The 17,451-nt window shown below is 43.5% G+C and overlaps 1 protein-coding gene across 1 annotated transcript in view; it reads left to right on the top strand.

Moving 5' to 3' along the window:
* Positions 1 to 3,298: 3,298 nt before the first annotated feature.
* Positions 3,299 to 17,451, top strand: part of bcr (BCR activator of RhoGEF and GTPase) — a gene marked incomplete at its 5' end in the record, with an annotated part of 90,749 nt that continues 76,596 nt past the window's right edge. The window contains one exon of the mRNA XM_080510342.1: positions 3,299 to 4,904. Within this exon, the coding sequence (XP_080366468.1) occupies positions 3,299 to 4,904 (1,606 nt within the window). The remainder of the gene's footprint in view (positions 4,905 to 17,451) is intronic.

Below are 17,451 nucleotides of genomic sequence, written 5' to 3'. Positions count from 1 at the left end.
ATGGCTATATTGGATATTGGGTAATCACTGTTTTTATTGTAACGGTTTGGGTAATTTGCACAATTTTAGACATGGATTAATGACATGCTGAACATGACTGTGCTCTACTTGAGGTTTTTGTTTTTGATTTTTTCAACCTTTCCCTTAAATGGTTAGTAGTTGTAGATTGTTCAGCAATCCATTTCCTTTATGACTTTAGTCTTCTGCAATGAGTACAACAGACTGACACCAATTCATTGGTAATCCTGCAATACAAGTGTTCTGTTCTCTGATTGCCTCTGCTTTTATCATAGTTATATTTATCAACTGCTGTAAAACTGTGATCCAATGTGGGGGGATTCATACGGTCTCCTCAGTGACACCCAGTGGAAGAACAATAGTTACCATATGTAGAACAAGAGGATCATTATTGAAGACAAATAATGATTGTACATTCATTACTGAGGTTGTGGTTTCAGGTAAATAAAATAATATAGTATTTGATTTGTGTCGTCTCGTTTTATTGCACCAAATGAGGTGTAAAAAGGAATTGTATCACTTTGTGGAGGAGCTGAAAGGCAGTCTACACCCTGGAGGGGTCACCAGTCCAACACAGGACAAACAAACAGTCTACAGGCACTTTAGTTACTAACCTCAAATGCATTATAAAATAATTTTCACAAAACTTTTAACCTGGAGTTGATCAAATGTTTTTTTTTTTTTTTTATGTAATCAATAGTCATGATTTCAAATGTTTGTTTTCAGTAACATTTCAGTCTGATGGCACCTCTCTGAGATGACATTGAAATAAAATAAGTTAACTTATTCATCAGGTTTGAAACGGTTAGTCATTAAAGCCATAGGGCCTGAATCATCAAGGCTTTCTTCAACCCAGGACTACAAGAGCCCATTCCAGCCTGCAAAGTATGAAATTGAAGTTAAACTATCTGCAGGTATGTCTGGTCCAGAAGAAAATCCATGAACACACAAACTTCACACAGAATTGCCCCAAATATCAAACCAGGGGATTATTTCATTGTGAAGTGAGGCTGTTGATCACTATTTTCGGTGTGGCTCTTTACACAGAACAGCCCAACAGAGTTTTTACTGTGAAACCTCCATGACATTCAATACAAAGCAAGAGAGAGAACATCCTGAAATTTTGCAGTTTTTTCTAATCGAGAGAATTTGGTCATTTTAGATTAGATTTGGCAGAAAGGTTACTGCATGTGGACAGGCTACTTCCAGTAAAGTGTAAATTGAAAAACTATGGAAGCTTCAACACTCGTGAATAATATTCTGTCGCACTTCTCCAAAAGCCTATCTTGTTATCAAAAGTGTGTAATAGTTACATTTCTCTGTATAATAACTTTAGATATTACTCCCCTCCACAATTAATATATAATTTACAACAAAATGGAGTTTCAATGATTTGTATGTTATCATTTATGGTACATCACAACTTTCTGTGAGCACAAGTTGCATATTTTGGACAAAAGAAGAAAAATATTGACTGTTCATCCATCCTCTATTCCACTTTATGCAACTCCAAAGGTTGGGGCAGATTCCAGTTTGCAAGATGTGTGTGGAGAGGTGTGAATTATCTGATAAGCAAAGAAAGCCATATGACACACACACACACACACACACACACACACACACACACACACACACACACACACACACGCAAACAGGAAATACTCTCATTGTTGAGCAAGAGTCTTAACCACTGTACAATATCCATTGACAATTGTGACCGAGAAGTGAAAAACAAATAGTTTTCATTTAATATTATGTATTTGCAACCTTTGATAAAGCAGACGTGTTCCATTGAAATATAAAAAAAGAAAAAGAAAAGGCACTTTCAAGAAGATTTTACCTTAATAAAATTGCTTTTTAGGGATTATAATGCATGAGATCGTAAACATTTGTTGTGTAAAAGATTCAGTTTGAAAGTCTTCAGGAAAATGAGCGCACGTGAAACGTTCTATATTTTCTCCATTGGGTGGCAGTATTGCTACAAATAATCACTGTTCACCTCCACGGTCAGTTTGTGGGATTTATACAGAAGCCTGTACACGAACGAGTCGCATTTCTCTTTATATCCTCTATCGAGTTGTACTCATTGCCAAATAACAGTGGAGAAATATAAACATTGTGTTTGTTGACGCGTTTACAGGATTATAAAGGATACGAGTGTGAAATATGGCAAGGCTGCAACGAGATCACTGTGTGAATTTGCGCAAAAACACAAAGTTTCAAGACCTACATTTCATCCTTGTAAAAACAAACAAACAACAAAAACAAACAAACAACAAAAGACAACTTAAGCCTGGCTTCCATCCAGGTGAGGAGGCGACCGCACGCTTGCATCGCTCTGTCTCTTTAACCAGCAGATTCTCTGTCACTGTTGGTCCCTCCCTTTCTTGCAGCCCCTCCAGCTCTTGCTGGCCTGAGATAGGAGCGCAAACAGCAGCACCATCACGGCCGCAGAAACAGGAGAAATCTGGACGGGAACATCACAAAAAACAACAACAACAACAACAACGCACAGGAGCCGCTTGAAGGAAGGGGAGGAACATGGGATAACGACATATCTAGTTTATTTCCCAGTCCTTTTTTTTGGTTTTTTTTTGGTGGTTTTTTTGAGGAACTCAGATGTTGTCTGCGCTCACGTTGTGCGCGTTTTATCCATTCTCCTCGAGCGCTGCTGGTACAAAGGAGCAGCAGCCTCTGGGATTACAGCTCTGTGAATGGACACGAGTGAGTGGAAACGGACGAGCCCGGGATGTTTAACACAGACAGTGAGTAAACCCGCCAGGATTAAATCACTTTCTTCAATCCGATCCCCCCTCCCTCTCCTCCTCCCTGGGAACCAGACCACCCGTGTCACCCCACGAAGACACACTGTCATTGTGTTGGGGGGGGATTTTTTCCCCCCTTTTTTTTTTATTCTTACACTTTCAGATCCCTTTGTGGAATAATGCCGGAGAAAGATGCGCGTTATAAGAGCGTTTTGATGTCGCATGTGTCCCCTGCCAGTGATCCGCCGGCTCCTCTCCTTCAGAATGGGATGTATTGTTGCGGCTGCGCAACCGACGACAAGTGTCAGCAATTAGACTGTGCGTCTGTGAGCGGGTTTCCTCAAGGCCTCTTATAAACACTCCGCTTTCTCACCGGAGGTGGCCATTGTTGACCAGGAGTCTGACAAAGTGGACATCATATATAAGAAATAAATAAAGGAGAGGGGGGTGAGAGCTCTCTCGTTGGCCCTCTGTGTGTGAACCAGGGTCGCTCACTGAAAGAAGTCGGGCACAATATGGTGGAGCCGGTGGGGTTCATTGAGGCGTGGAAAGCGCAATTCCCGGAGTCTGAACCCCCAAAGATGGAGCTGCGGTCTGTCGGAGGCATCGAGCAGGAGCTGGAGAAGTGCAAAGCGTCCATCAGGCGCCTGGAGCAGGAGGTGAACAAGGAGCGATTCCGCATGATCTACCTGCAGACTCTGCTGGCCAAGGAGAGGAAAAGCTACGACAAGCAACGCTGGGGCTTCAGGAAGACCCCGCTGAACGAGGGGGTGGACCCCGCAGCCACGCAGGGCGCAGAGTCCCCATCCCAGCAGCCCCACATGCAGGAGACTGGTGGAGTAGGAGGCGGAGTGGGGTACTGTGGCAGTGGAGGGGACAGGAGCCGCTTCCAGCCTCTTGGAGATGCGACTGGCAGGTCCAAACCCAGACCTCCGCCGGCCAGGAAGTCGGCCTCCCACGGTGATGGCCTGGAGTCGGCCTTTGAGATACCCCAGCAAGCTGAGTCGACTTCCTGCGACAACCTAGACGGCCTCTCACCGTCCAAGCAGAGATCCGGCGTTGCACTGTCGCCTCGCAGGCCCACTCTACCGCCCCCGGACAAGGAGCTGCCCTCTGACCCCAAGGACAAGCTTGGAATGGGACTTGGAGTAGCAGCTCTGAGATCCAACTTTGAACGGATCAAACGGGCTAACTCTCACTCTGCGGGTGATGTAGCGAAAGGCCAGGACAAGCAGCTGCCGCCACCGCCACCGCCCTTCTACACGAACATGGAGTTCCACCACGAGAGGGGCTTGGTCAGGGTCAACGACCGTGATGTCTCCGACAAGATCAGCTCCCTGGGCAGCCAGGCCATGCAAATGGAGCGAAAGAGGTCTCTACACTCTCTCCCGGGTAATCTGGCCACGGTGGCAGGGGAGCTCCGGGCCAGGCCAGTGTACAGAGGCCGGTCTACTGAGAGCACCTGTGGCTATGATGCAGAATACGAAGATGGAGAGCCCAACCAGCGACATTCAGGGAGAGCCAACGGGGGAAAGCCACCGCCCCCTCCTTGGCAGCCGTCTGAGTTCCAGGCTTACTCCAGTGTTTATGTTGGGGGGGTGATGATGGGTGAAGGAGGCAGCGGGGATGGGAGAGGTGGTGGAGGAAGCAGCAGTGGAGTCACAATGAGAGACCACGGTGTGGGTGACGACCACCTCCTGACCTGGCCACGCCGCTCCTACTCCCCCGGCAGCTTCGAAGATGTCGGTGGTGGCGGCGGGTACACGCCGGACTGCAGCTCTAATGAAAACCTGACATCCAGCGAAGAGGACTTCTCCTCCGGCCAGTCCAGCCACGTTTCACCTAGCCCTACCACGGCCTTTCGCCGTCCCTTTAGGGAAAAGAGCCGATCGCCATCCCAGAACTCCCAGAACTCCCAGCACTCCTTCGACAGCAGCAGTCCTCCAACGCCGCAGTCTCAGAAGCGTCACCACCGGCAGCAGGGAGGCCATGTGGTTATGTCTGAGGCCACTATTGTGAGTGTTCGCAAGACCGGGCAAATCTGGCCACCTGCTGCCCACCATGACCTCATGCCCCATGGCAGAGCATCCCATGACAACAGTTACCATGGAGACCACCTAGGTGAGTGGAAGCTATTGTGTCTAATCTACGTTGTGATGGAGAGCAGGTGGGCCAGAACACAACACATATTTGTAAAATCTGCCCAGAACAAGTGTTTGCTTTTGTGTGGAGGAAAGAAAACCTGAATTCCAGTGAATGGGTGTCATCATTTGGTCATGCCAAAATTATGTTGGCATTGGCACTATAGTATTTTTAAGCCTTTCTTCACGTATTCTGTATTTCCTTGTAATACCACAAAGCATCCAAATGTTTTAGCGATTGATAGTTTGAGCATGAGTGTGTGTGTGTGCGTGCGTGCATGCATGCACCCAGGACTGGGTGTCCTCTGGATGGCCTTGCGTGGGAGACAGATGAAAGATCCACCTCTGCTTATTCCTGGAATGTCAGCCGGGTGGGTGAACAATAAATGTGGTCAGTCTGGGCTGAAACTACAGGTCTCCCCTTTCTCAGACGACTCCTGCAGCGTGGAGTCGTTCGGTGCAGGTGTCTATTCTGCCCGTCTTTGTTTCTTTTTGTCCTTCTGAAACACGACAATAGAGAAAAACTCTCCCCTGATCCACAAGATGAAACTCTCCATCAGCTTTTACCAGAACAAAAGAAATCCAGCCTTATCTCGCCAAACAATTATCTGTAGTATACTGAACCACTAAAGAGCAGCCTTTGAGCCACGGCACCGGTAATGAACGGTCAACAGATAGATGTGCTGCCCAGAGCTGAAGTCATTGGCAGTGGTTAACTGATCCTGTCGTGCTGGAAGCACATCATTGTGTTGCTTAGAGAAAATCACATTGGGAAGCTTTGGCTGGCTGTAATTGCTCAGTGAAGTTTCCATTGTGAAAGCAGTGCCAGGTCACAAGGGGGAATAAAATAAAAAACCCCAAGCACTGCTTGGGTAGTTCAAATACTTCACATAATTGTCAGACATGGATTGTTGTTTATCGTGGTGTGGTTAGCAGCAGTCATGCACATTTTGGTGAGTTGTCTCTCAACAGCTTTTCTGCTGTACACGTTAGTAGCCTTTTAGCCTTTTAGCGCTCACTGTCTTGGAACAGAGTTGGGACTAGTGCCCTGCTTGACTAGACGGGCAGCAGGACGCTGGCATCACTCGCTCGCCCTGAGTGCCAGGATGAACTGGAAAGAGGGGAGGGAAACGCGGACCGTATCAGATGAGAGGGAATATGGAATACTGACGGACGCAGAAAGTTGTCTCCTGTGTCTTCAGAGAAGATTTACTGCTTTCTTTACACAAACGCTTAACGTCGCTGTTGTTTCAGTACGTGATCCAGTTTTGAGCATATTACTGTCACTCATGGCAGCTGCAACCGGATCCTTCTCCCTGCCTAAATGTTCTGAGTGGCGAACAGGTCTCGGTGCATCTATAATTCATTTATCTGAGGTGAAGCACTGACACAGCGGCCCTGATGGAATCGGCTAAAATGGTTTTTCCAGACATGATTGCATCCTGTTTGGAAACCCATCTCAGAAATACATTTGGGGAAAGTGAAAGGTTTTTTTTTTTCTTCTTCTTTTAATTAGCATGCCACGTTACTTTTAATCAAATGAAGGCTAAATTATTGGCGTGAAGCGCAAAGTGTACTGTTCGGTTAGCCGCAAACCCACATAGCAGGTCCTCCGCTAATAGCGAGCTGATTCTCCAGCTGCTATGTTTAGGATTATCACTGCACTGTCTGCCCTCTTTGTTTTACCATCTTTTCCACAACAATGAGCCCTGTGGGAAGTTAGGCAAGCCGGAAGCGCAGGGATGGAGGTTGTGGAGGGGAGGAGTAAGGGTTTGCAGACAGTGATGCATTTAGAAGGATAATCTGGAATTTGAGTCATAAGAAGTCAAATGTTGGTTGGACACCCTGCAGAGAGCTCTTGTTTTTTTTCTAAGCTGAGGGCAGACAGGCGTGATGTTGACAGCTCGCTGGACGAAAACAATGGCTGTTGCATCACCCACCATTGCTGGTGTACTCACTTGCAACGTAAAATGTATGTGTGAGATAGCCGAGCGGAGAGGATAGTAAAGGGAGAGGAGAGAGGAGTAGAGAGTGTGTTGTCGGTGGTGGGCGGCCGATGATGATAATGAAGTGTGGGACGGTGTTGTGAGGAAGACTGAGGGAGGCAGAGTGCAAGGCAGAGCTGTCGTTTCTCGCTTCATTGGTCAGGGATGCGGGGGCTGCGAAGAGGCGCAGATGGGAAGAACTCTCCTGTTGTGTAACAGAAGCACACACACTGACGCTGACACACACACACACACACACACAAAGACACAAACACTTGATGTTTACTCTTATACCTTTGGGCTACTTTGCCGTCAGCAGTAGGTGTACAGTATGTATTCCCATGTTGTATCCTGAGATCATTTTCAGACTGGGTCAAAGAAGAGCACAAGATTTCGCTCCTCTCCTCTCCTCTCCTCTCCTCTCCTCTCCTCTCCTCTCCTCTCCTCTCCTCTCGAATGGCATCAGTCATCACCTAATGGTGTGTGTTTCATTGATATAATATGGGGTCATTGGGGCAACTGCAAGCAGGTAGTATTAATTCATCTTCTGTGAAGCAGAAAGAAATAAAAGGACAAACCAAGTGAAAAAATAAAAGATTTCTATACAGTATGTCTTAGTGAGTATCAATTAGGGCCAAACAAAATGCATTGTTATAACAATATCAAGTTCCCTTATGATGCATAAGAATGACTAAACTGCAAAATAGCATTTTTTGGGGAATTTTTTTGGAATTTTTTTGTATGAAAATTAAATATTATTAATCACAACTAATCCTTAAAAATACCTGTTATTTGAACACATCTCACTACAAAAAAGACCTGTGCCTCTGTCCATCACAAATCATACAGTTATAAACAACATCATTGCATGTTCACCTAATATCATGTGTTGGAAAAGTTTGAACCCTCTGGAAAATGAACACCAGGCTAGGAAACGCTATGAAAAGAAAACAGCGGGAAACCTTTAACTGCCAACATTTAATTTGTGAACTGATTGAACAAACATGAGCTGAGCAGAGTTTTATCATCTCTGCGACTCAATTTTTCACGTCTTCCAGCAGCAGCGACGAAAGTTATCAGTCGCTAGAAAACGCCACAAAGGACTTGAAAAAGTGAACGTTAAAGACGGAAGCAGTGAAAAACGGTTAGTTACCCGCAGGGAGTCAGAAACGCGTTGAGGTCTGAGTCACGGTACACCAAGTTTTACAAACAGAGTTCCCATTTTGCACGCGTAGCCTCAGTCAGAGCACAAGTTCAGCAAGTTTTCATGAGGTCATTTCATTGAAGAAAAGCGGCATTCACTGCGCTCTGTAATGAAATGTGTGGTGACCAAAAAAAACGTTGAGTCTCTCCATACGTTGTTTCCATTAGTTCATGTGAGGAAAAGTCGGCCCTGAAGCCAGTGAATACCTGTGGGTTTGTGTCTCTAACGACGGGGATACTAATGCTGGACGGACTCAATGGCTTTATTGTCCACTTGCTTCCCAGTCAGTCAGCTGGATCCTGCCTGCGACTGTATTTCTATTCTATTTCTATTTTGCTCTCATGCATACAGCACATACATACAAATCCTCATCACCTTTCCCGTAACACTTAACCTCAAACTGTATTTTAAGACCGCTTCCCTTCAAATATTTCTGAAATTAGATGAAATTAAATACACAACTTTTCTTCACATAGATTTTTTAGAACCCATTCTAAGGACTTCAGCTTATTCCAAACGGTTGTTTTTTTTTCTTTTGTCGCATATATATGCTGTTTTAGTAATCATAATGATGACATTTAGCTTGTTATATGCATATTTGAAATACAGTATGGAAAAAAAATTATAAAACCCTCATTCATATGTTCTGTAATGATTTACCCTCATTTACACTAAAATATATGTAGATAACCAGATGTATAAATAAAGAAGAAATCAAAATATTTGCTGAAAACATTTTCAAAGTGATGTGCTGGGTAATTTTCGAAATGCATACGTTTCCCTCGGGTTCGGTTTGTATGTTTGGGATTCCTTGACACGTGTAAATCCTGTAAAAAGCTTCTGATGTGTGGAGATAACGGTTTTGTTCCTGGCAGAGTTTTGAGGCTTCTCTGATCCTTTGTGTATAGGTGCAGTTCTTGTCCTTTTTTTTTTTTTTAATCACACGATTCATCATGTATTTCTACATAGGAACAGGGAGGGTAGTGAAGATGAAAAGAAATACTTTACAGCCGTCTGGCATGGCACACTGACCCCCATTTCCACACAGGGTGGGGAGTGACTGGGGCTCTTAAAAAGCCTTGTTCACGATATGCGAGAGCAGCTCAGTGAAAGGCTGGGTTACCTCAGCCGGCTTGCAGGAGCTGCAGGCTTACAGTCGGACCCTGAGAGGGGAAAAGGGGTGGAGAGACAGATGGGGGGGGGGGGATTTTTGAGCTGATCTGTCTTTTTTTTTTTTTTTTTACCAGCTGGGTGCTCAACCGGAGTTTTCATTCAGCTGGTGTAACCCGCTCAGATCAATTCTGCAGATACAAAACTATCCATTTTTTCCCCTAGAAATTATGCTTTTTTGTTGTTTTTTTTAATCTCAGTAACCCTTTTCTGTCTCACAAGTAGTGAACAAAATGGATTTGTGTTAGCGAAACACAATGTTTTTTTAAGCACTGCTTTTTAAAGTAGGTGTCTTCTAGGTAGGACTATAAAAAGACAGTGCACACTGCTTTGTTGAACCACGATTCATATGGGACAGGCATGTGATGATTAATTTATTGTTACAGTTAGCATCCAGTCTGCTCTTATACAGTATATCGCAATTTTTTCATGACATCATACTTGTATCACAAAAAACTGGCTAAACTGTGATGAATTGTTTCATGCACAATGCACGCATTATGAAATAACACCATTTTGAGTGTGGTTAATCATGCTTATTTCCAAAAAAAATCAACAACCCTTATTTTATATCTGATGGACAAAGGTCAGAAGTAAATATATAAAGAAATAATTACCAAAATTGTCACACAAAAAAACCCCCCACCTCCTGCCGCTGGGAACTGCAGATGTGCATTTCATACAAAAAAAGCAAAACAGACAAAATGTAATTAAAAAAGGAAGGCACCTTCACAGCCAGAGCAAATCAAGTGGAAGAGAAAGAGCACTGTTGTATGGAAGAAGAAATCTGGAACACGTCTTACAACATTAACGTCACACACTAAAGTGTGTATTGAAACTAACTCAGCAGTATTTATCACATGCTCTATGTCATTGTCATTGTGGGGACTGAGGATCAGTAGGCAGAATGAGGTATTTGCCAATACCACACGGTTGGTGGTTTGATTCCTCTCCACACATTGTGTCGTCGTGCAAAACTGAATGAATCACCGAGTCGATCAGTTTGCGTGGCAGCCATTCCCATTAGTGAGTGTATGTGTGTCCAAAACCGTGCAGTGGTGGAAATGTGTGAGAAGAATGTAGCAGACTTGCTAGTATTGTGTGTGCCGGTCCAGGTTGGTTAAACCTGCGAACTTAGATAGACCTGCAGCGCAATACATAAAGGTCAGAGGTCATCATATTTTGTTTTCTTTAGATGGGTTTTAAACAAATGCATTATCTTTACCTAGAAATCACATTGCATAACCTATCAGAATCTAATCTCACTATCGAAATCTAAAAAAAAATGTACACAGATCAGAACAAATGAATTTAACTCGACTCTGAAATGTCATGTGAATAGAAGAGGATTTTGCTTGTAGAGTTCAGATGTCTGAAATGTTGTCTGGCAGTGTTGCGTTGCATGTTCCTGCAGTGGGAGTCCAGCCTGGCGTTGCCGGGCTGGCAGTGGATGGCAGGGTGGAGCAGCTCCACTAACTCCCCAGTGACAGAAGGCCTGCTGCTGCTTTGTGAGGCTGGAGCAGGGAGGTTTCGCCCTGCTCTCGACTTCTGCTCTGTATGTGTGTGTTTTGTCCAAATGCAAACAATGGCTTTAAGGATAGGTGCGTTCTGTCCTTTACTTTCGCACCATTTGAGCTCACGTTCAGGGTGAAAGATGGTTTTATCATAATGATACAGATCAACTTATAAACAAACATAAACACACGCACCCTTCTCTTCAAAGGGTCAGTACTCTTCTCCTTTTTTGTATGTGCTTATATATTTATTGTGCCAAGTAGCCAACTGCAGTCTTTCCTCTGGGAATTGACAGCGCTCAAAAAAAAAAAAAAAAAAGGAAAATCCCAGAGATAGATTTTGTTGACAAGCGCTCCCTGTTTAAAACAGTCTTTTTTTTCTGAATGTCAGCCATCTTGGCTCTCTTCGACATGGCCCGTGTTGTTGCAGTCACTCAGCTTGTCATCTGGACCGGCCGCAGTGCAGGAAATCACTGCTAGTTAGTGTCCACCGCTAACCGCTTACCACAGGCCTTTGGCCTTCCAAGAAGTCCTCGCTCTGTGTCTGCCTGTGTGTGTTTATGCATAACCCAGGTTAGCTGCATGGGTTATTAATCACAGCTCGCTCTCTGAGGGACCCGGCTGAGGCTGGGGGTCGAATGGAGAAAAAGAAAAATGAAAAAAGACCTGGCTTATGGTTTCTGGTTGGAACCACAAAGCAATATGGCTTCTATAAAGATTAATAACGCAATGAGCCACAAGGCTGCCAACACTGTGCAGAACTGGCTTTATTTGTCCACACTACTGGTTCCGATTTAGACGTTAAAGGAGCCCTCGGCTAATTTTATAGAAACCACTTCCAGAAAAATGACTGAACAATTTGTAAAGTGTCATTAAAAACATGATTTAATGATTTATAATTACATGAATAAATGATTTCACAATGGAGCGTCGCCAGTGCATCAGATGATGATTCATCCCGGCTTATTTGGGATTGGGGCTAATTTACTTGTGTCCTCGTCTCAGTGTTTCAACTTGTTTTAAACCCACAGAAGGTCCACCTGAGAGAATCTTCTTCTGAACAGTCACATATTTCTGGGATTGCTTTTTGGTTGCTCTGTACTCGGTTCTGCTCAGTGGATCATGTGATGTGCACGTTTGACCTGGTAGGTATTTGGCACCTGGTGCCCTTCCTGACCCAACAGCAGTGAGATTCAACCAGGAAACATCTGTTTCCAAGCCCTTACTGGCCGCCACTGGCCTCTAAAGGTCAAATAATAGTAAATATTAAAATTAAGATTTTGACAAATTCAGCAAGTTTATTGAGCTGTTGAATATAATAAGGAGAATTTATGGTTGTCTGAGGCTACTTGTCCTATCAATGACTCACTCAATGCTTATAAATGAATAAAGTGAAAATAACCTTTAAAGTTGGTCTAATAGTTTAGATTATGAGTGTCAAACTCATGCTACTCAATGAGCCACATTCGAGCCTGACCAGTAAGATGATTTCATAACGATCTTTAAATAGTGACTTCATTTATTTGAATATAAAATTACATTTTGCAACATTCATTGTGCATGTTTTCACAAATCCACCCTCAATGTTTTGACGCTAATGCTACTTAAATGTAGTCGATGCGTCACAAATCTCTCAGCTTAGATTGCAGCGTTGTCTGTTATTGTTACTCAAACAGAGCACACTCTAATTTAAAACTGTAGTTTTCTGATGTTATTTGTGATGTAGCTAACAAGAGCTAAAAAGATTTGAGAGAGAAATGTTCCACCCTTGAAAAATAAACACAAATACTTTAATAGTGCAGTGGTGGTGGAGCTGTAGATGTACAATGCAGATAACACAGATACAAAAGCAGAGATTAATTTTAGCTCAGTGAGCATTCGATAGTAAATTGGTTATTTTGAAATTTTATTTGTCCATCTGCATCTGTCGCTGTGTGACACGCACAGGTCATTTGTGTACAACTGAGAGCCGGCTGATGCTCTCTTGTGGATTAAAGGGTAACAGAAACCTGTCTAGTCATGCAAACATGTAAGCTTTAATCTCTGCTCTTTAATTTGGGATTTATAACCCAGTAACAATCAGATTTCCATTATTTACTATTCCTCCCCCCTCACAACACTGCGCTCATTACAACACTAATGCATCCTGTCCCATATATTGCAGTCAGGATTATCATTGCTAACAAAGCAGCTCTGGTGTGAATGCATGTTTAACAGCAATGATAGCTGCCTCACAAAGAACAAGGTTTATTCAGCACTGACCCAGTGGTGATGTTTCTACGCTGAATCATGTGTTATTAAATCATTGTGAGCAGTGAAGAGAATTCAGATTTAAAGAAAAGCTTTATTAAATCAAGCTCCTTTTTTTCCCCCTCTCCTTTGTTCCTCAAAGCTCTTCCTGCATCTCGTTCTTTCCCTTCACATCATGCCAATGTGTTCTCTTTCTTTATCTTCTCCTTTTAAACAGCTGCTGCCAGTTGCTTTTCGCTTGGAGCCAAGTAGGAGAGCATCACCTCTCTGACTTTGTTTTTTCGTGGGATTTTCACCCAGAAAGAGGAAAAAACAGGGAAAGATCAAAGCCCCCCCCCCCCCCCCCCTCCCTCTGCAGGAGAAAGCAGGCCTCTCTCTGTAATTGCTGTAGAGGGGTTTACCTGAAGAATCCCAATAAAACAACCCAATCAATGCCAACTGTCAGCAGCAGGCGTCCTTGTTACAGAGCGGGATGGACTCCCCCTCCAGCTCCAGTACAGCTGATTCAAAAGAACATCACTTTTTTTTTTCTTTGTGTCTCCTCCTCCTGCTATTATCCCGTCTACATGTCTGTGTTACTTTGCTCAGTTTGTTTATCCTGCACCTAAAACCTTCAACCTATGGAGCTTCTTGTAAGTTTTTCTTTAATTCTGCAATATAACGATAAATCAAGTTGAGATGTGATGACAAGAAGCTTGCTGATTTTGTTTTCTTTCCCCTCCCCCCTTCCATTTCTTCAGATATATTTTGACCTGTTTCAGATTTTCTTTGTTTTTATCCCATTTTTAATCTTAGAAAGCCTCAACTACAGACGCAAGCAATTACAACATGCCTTGTTATGTTTTCCCATGTATTTTTCCAGTTAACATTGTGTTCCTTAACTTCAACTTGCTTGGCGTATCAGACGAGATTTGCTTTTTGTCCCCATTGCATCTAAACGGTGCACAAGCAACAGCTCTGTTGCTCATCCCACAAATGCACATTCCTCATAAATGTGGCACCATTTAACTGGGACATTTTAATGATATATGATTTATTGTCACAACGCAAAAATAATCTACCAAACCCAAATTTCCTTTTATGTTTCTTCAATAGTTTACGAGAAAAAATTGTTGAACATAAAGATTACAGTTACAAAGCAACATGTTTGCAATAATTTCTGGAAAAATCCTTCCTGTTAAAGAGTCTGCTGTGATTGCTGCAGTTTGTTTTACTCCATCTGGAAAAATACATACATGTAAAATATCACAGTTAACACAGTTTTAATGCCTCAGCTGCATGATATCATTGAGCCCTACAATGAACTGACTTCGAGAAAAAAAGTATTTTCAAAGCTGGAAGTTAAGAGTTACTTTCACTGTAAAGCTGAAAGGCTGGAGTGGCGCAATGAGGTACTTCAAGCTTTCTGCAGCCACAGATGATGAAGGGCCGGAGGATGAGACAAGTTCTCCTCCTCCCCTGTGATAAACAGGACACATGCATGCACAAGTGTCCTCTCACTCTCTGTTTTCTCAGTCTGCAAACATGGATGGAAGACGGACTGTTTCTGTCAGTGTGGTCATGTTTATTTCCAGAAAAGATTCTTTCGTCGTTACTTCCTGTCTGAAACTTCACTAATCTGATCCGATATGTTTTTGTCCGAGTCATGTAAGTGACCATAAGCACAGAGCAGATGTTAATTTATGATACGAGTCAGTCTAACTGAGGGATCTGGGCTGTTGAAACTAGCAGGTTGAGCTCGCTGGTCCAAAGCACCTTGGAAAAGCTCACACATACAAAGGGAGAACATGCAAATAGAAAGGCCTCCAAGCTTCACCGCAAATCAGACTGAATTTGACACACAGGAGAAAAGGAAGAACTGAAAAAAAGGACAGAATAATTCACTGATAGTATAATTCTTTGACATCGCCACAGACATAAACTCTAAATGAATGAAGTCATTCTGGTTTTAAGAAGTTTAACTAGTAAAAGCAACTATCCCCATCGACTAAAACTGAGAGATTCAAACTTTTGAGTATTATTTTTCGAGTGACCGGAATAACTGAAAGATAATCCATCCATCTGTGTTTTATTCTTGTTTAATCCAAATATGGTTTGCAGAAACTGAGATCATGCAAATATTTTTTTGAGGATTCAATGTTTCCCTCAGAAAAGCAATTTCTTTATTTTTCTGGAAAAAGAACAGGCCAAAACACATTGGTTGACCACATTCTGACTTTTGAGGACGTTTCTTATAATTTGGGTTGAATTCTGGATTATACCCATTGACATCTGATTGAAGCAATCTAAATGTGATTTATACTCCTGCTCCATCTCTGTTACAGATGACCGGGTTAATGCTCTCTTGGTTTGGAGTTATTGTCTTGGAACCACATTTATTGGGGATGGATATCAGCGATTTCCAATGGCTTGATGTGCTTCCGGCTGAGTTGCCTCATTGGGATTGTAGTTTGAGAGCATCTTGAAATAAATGAACAAAAACTACCTGCTGCTTCAGCCTGATGGAAGTCAACACACTCCACCAGGCCTGTAATATACGCTTGAGGAAAACCTTGGGATTTCTTCTATTTCTTTTACGAAATGAATTTAGTTGTTTGTTTTTGTTTGGAGCAGACCCAAGATGGAACCAGCTCTCTTGAACGCATACAACAAACCAGAGGACTCATTACCTGGCACACAGTACCGGTGCTGTTGCTTCACAGACCTTCTGCCACCTCTGAGTCTGTCAGCTCTCCTTTCGCTCACTTCGTCTTTGTCAGAGTTTGTGTCCTTTCTGCGTCCCTCAGGCCTTTTGTCATTGGACCCGTGTTTGCCCATGTTAGCTGGATGGCTTTCCTCAGTTGTTGAGGGTTGCCCGGGCTGTTAGTGGTATGTGTGCGTGCTTTAGATTTTAGGGTTTCCAACCTGCTGTGTGAGTAAGGAGTGCAACGATTGCAACACTAGCAAGCAATGCTGTAAAAATACCACATTATCAGGCTAATGAGTGGAGCGGCATTGGCTGTGGATCAGCTGGCTGCGTTTGTCTGCCGAGTGCAGCGAGGACGCCAGAGTAAAACCACAGTACATAAATGAATGAACCAACATTTTCTGTTTATTTAGTGGGTCACAGCTCGTCGTTGGACACTCCTCAGTGGATGAGTCAGTAAGTTTGAACAGATTCTGTGAGAAGCTGTGTTTGTAATGCAGTCAGAAATGCAGATATATTGGAAGATCCTCGAGGATGGCATGTGATTTCCTTGACTCTTTGTTTTATTAAGAAAAACATTTTTTGATATCAAATGCGCTGCTCATGGTGAAGCAGATTGCAGATGACTGTGCAGTTTGCATGTTCTCTCCCTGTGTGTGTGTGTGTGTGTGTGTGTGTGTGTGTGTGTGTGTGTGTGTGTGTGTGTGTGTGTGTGTGTGTGTGTGTGTGTGTGTGTGTGTGTGTGTGTGTGTGTGTGTGTGTGTGTGTGTGGGATTAATTGGTGACCCTAAATTGCCCCTATAGGGGAGTGTGTGTGATTCTCTGTTTCTGTTTTTTACCCTGTAATGGGCTGGGACCGCCAGCTCATGTACCTAACAGCCCAAATGAAGAAAGAGTGTGTAGGGTAACTCTACTGTCACAAGTAACTTTAAGAGAAAAACATAGATGTCATTAAGCTCATTTTTCTGGATATTGATGGATTCAGCAGAAACACTGTGGATGTTGTTTGAAGGATGGCTGCACAGATGGAGGGACGGGAGGAAAAGTCTCCCCGAACTGTCTGAGCTGCGGCTCAATCGATTTGGAGGGAGATCAAAATCTGTCTGGTTTGAACAGACATTTGTAAATGTCAAAAAACATGGGAGGGGAAAAAAAAAAACCCAAAACATTTCAGTAGTTGTGAGGAGGTGCTTGATTTCCATCCTTCCTCCTCTGGCTCTGGCTCCCGTTTTTATTGTCTCGTTATTTGTTGAGCGGCTAGTTGCAGAGGGACTGGATAACCGTGGGCTCCGGGGGAAGATCAGATTTCATGTTGCGATCTGCCGCCCTCCCCTTCCTCCATCCCTTCCCCGAATGCCCTTCGGTAACATCGGTCCTTCTGTGAAATCTCTTTTATGTCACTTAATATCCCCCTCGCTATCCCCCTGCACATTCTCTCTCTCTCTCTCTCTCTCTCTCTCTCTGTCTCTCTGTCTCTGTCTCTCTCTCTCTCTCTCTCTCTCTCTCTCTCTCTCTCTCTCTCTCTCTCTCTGTCTCTGTCTCTGTCTCTGTCTCTGTCTCTGTCTCTGTCTCTGTCTCTGTCTCTCTCTTTCTCTCTCTCTTTCTCTCTCTCTTTCTCTCTCTCTTTCTCTCTCTCTTTCTCTCTCTCTTTCTCTCTCTCTTTCTCTCTCTCTCTCTCTCTCTCTCTCTCTCTCTCTCTCTCTCTCCTCAGCCTGAAG

This window comes from Blennius ocellaris, assembly GCF_963422515.1.
Source record: "Blennius ocellaris genome assembly, chromosome: 15".
Classification (NCBI taxonomy): Eukaryota; Metazoa; Chordata; class Actinopteri; order Blenniiformes; family Blenniidae; genus Blennius; species Blennius ocellaris.
This window is presented reverse-complemented; position numbering and strand designations above follow the sequence as displayed.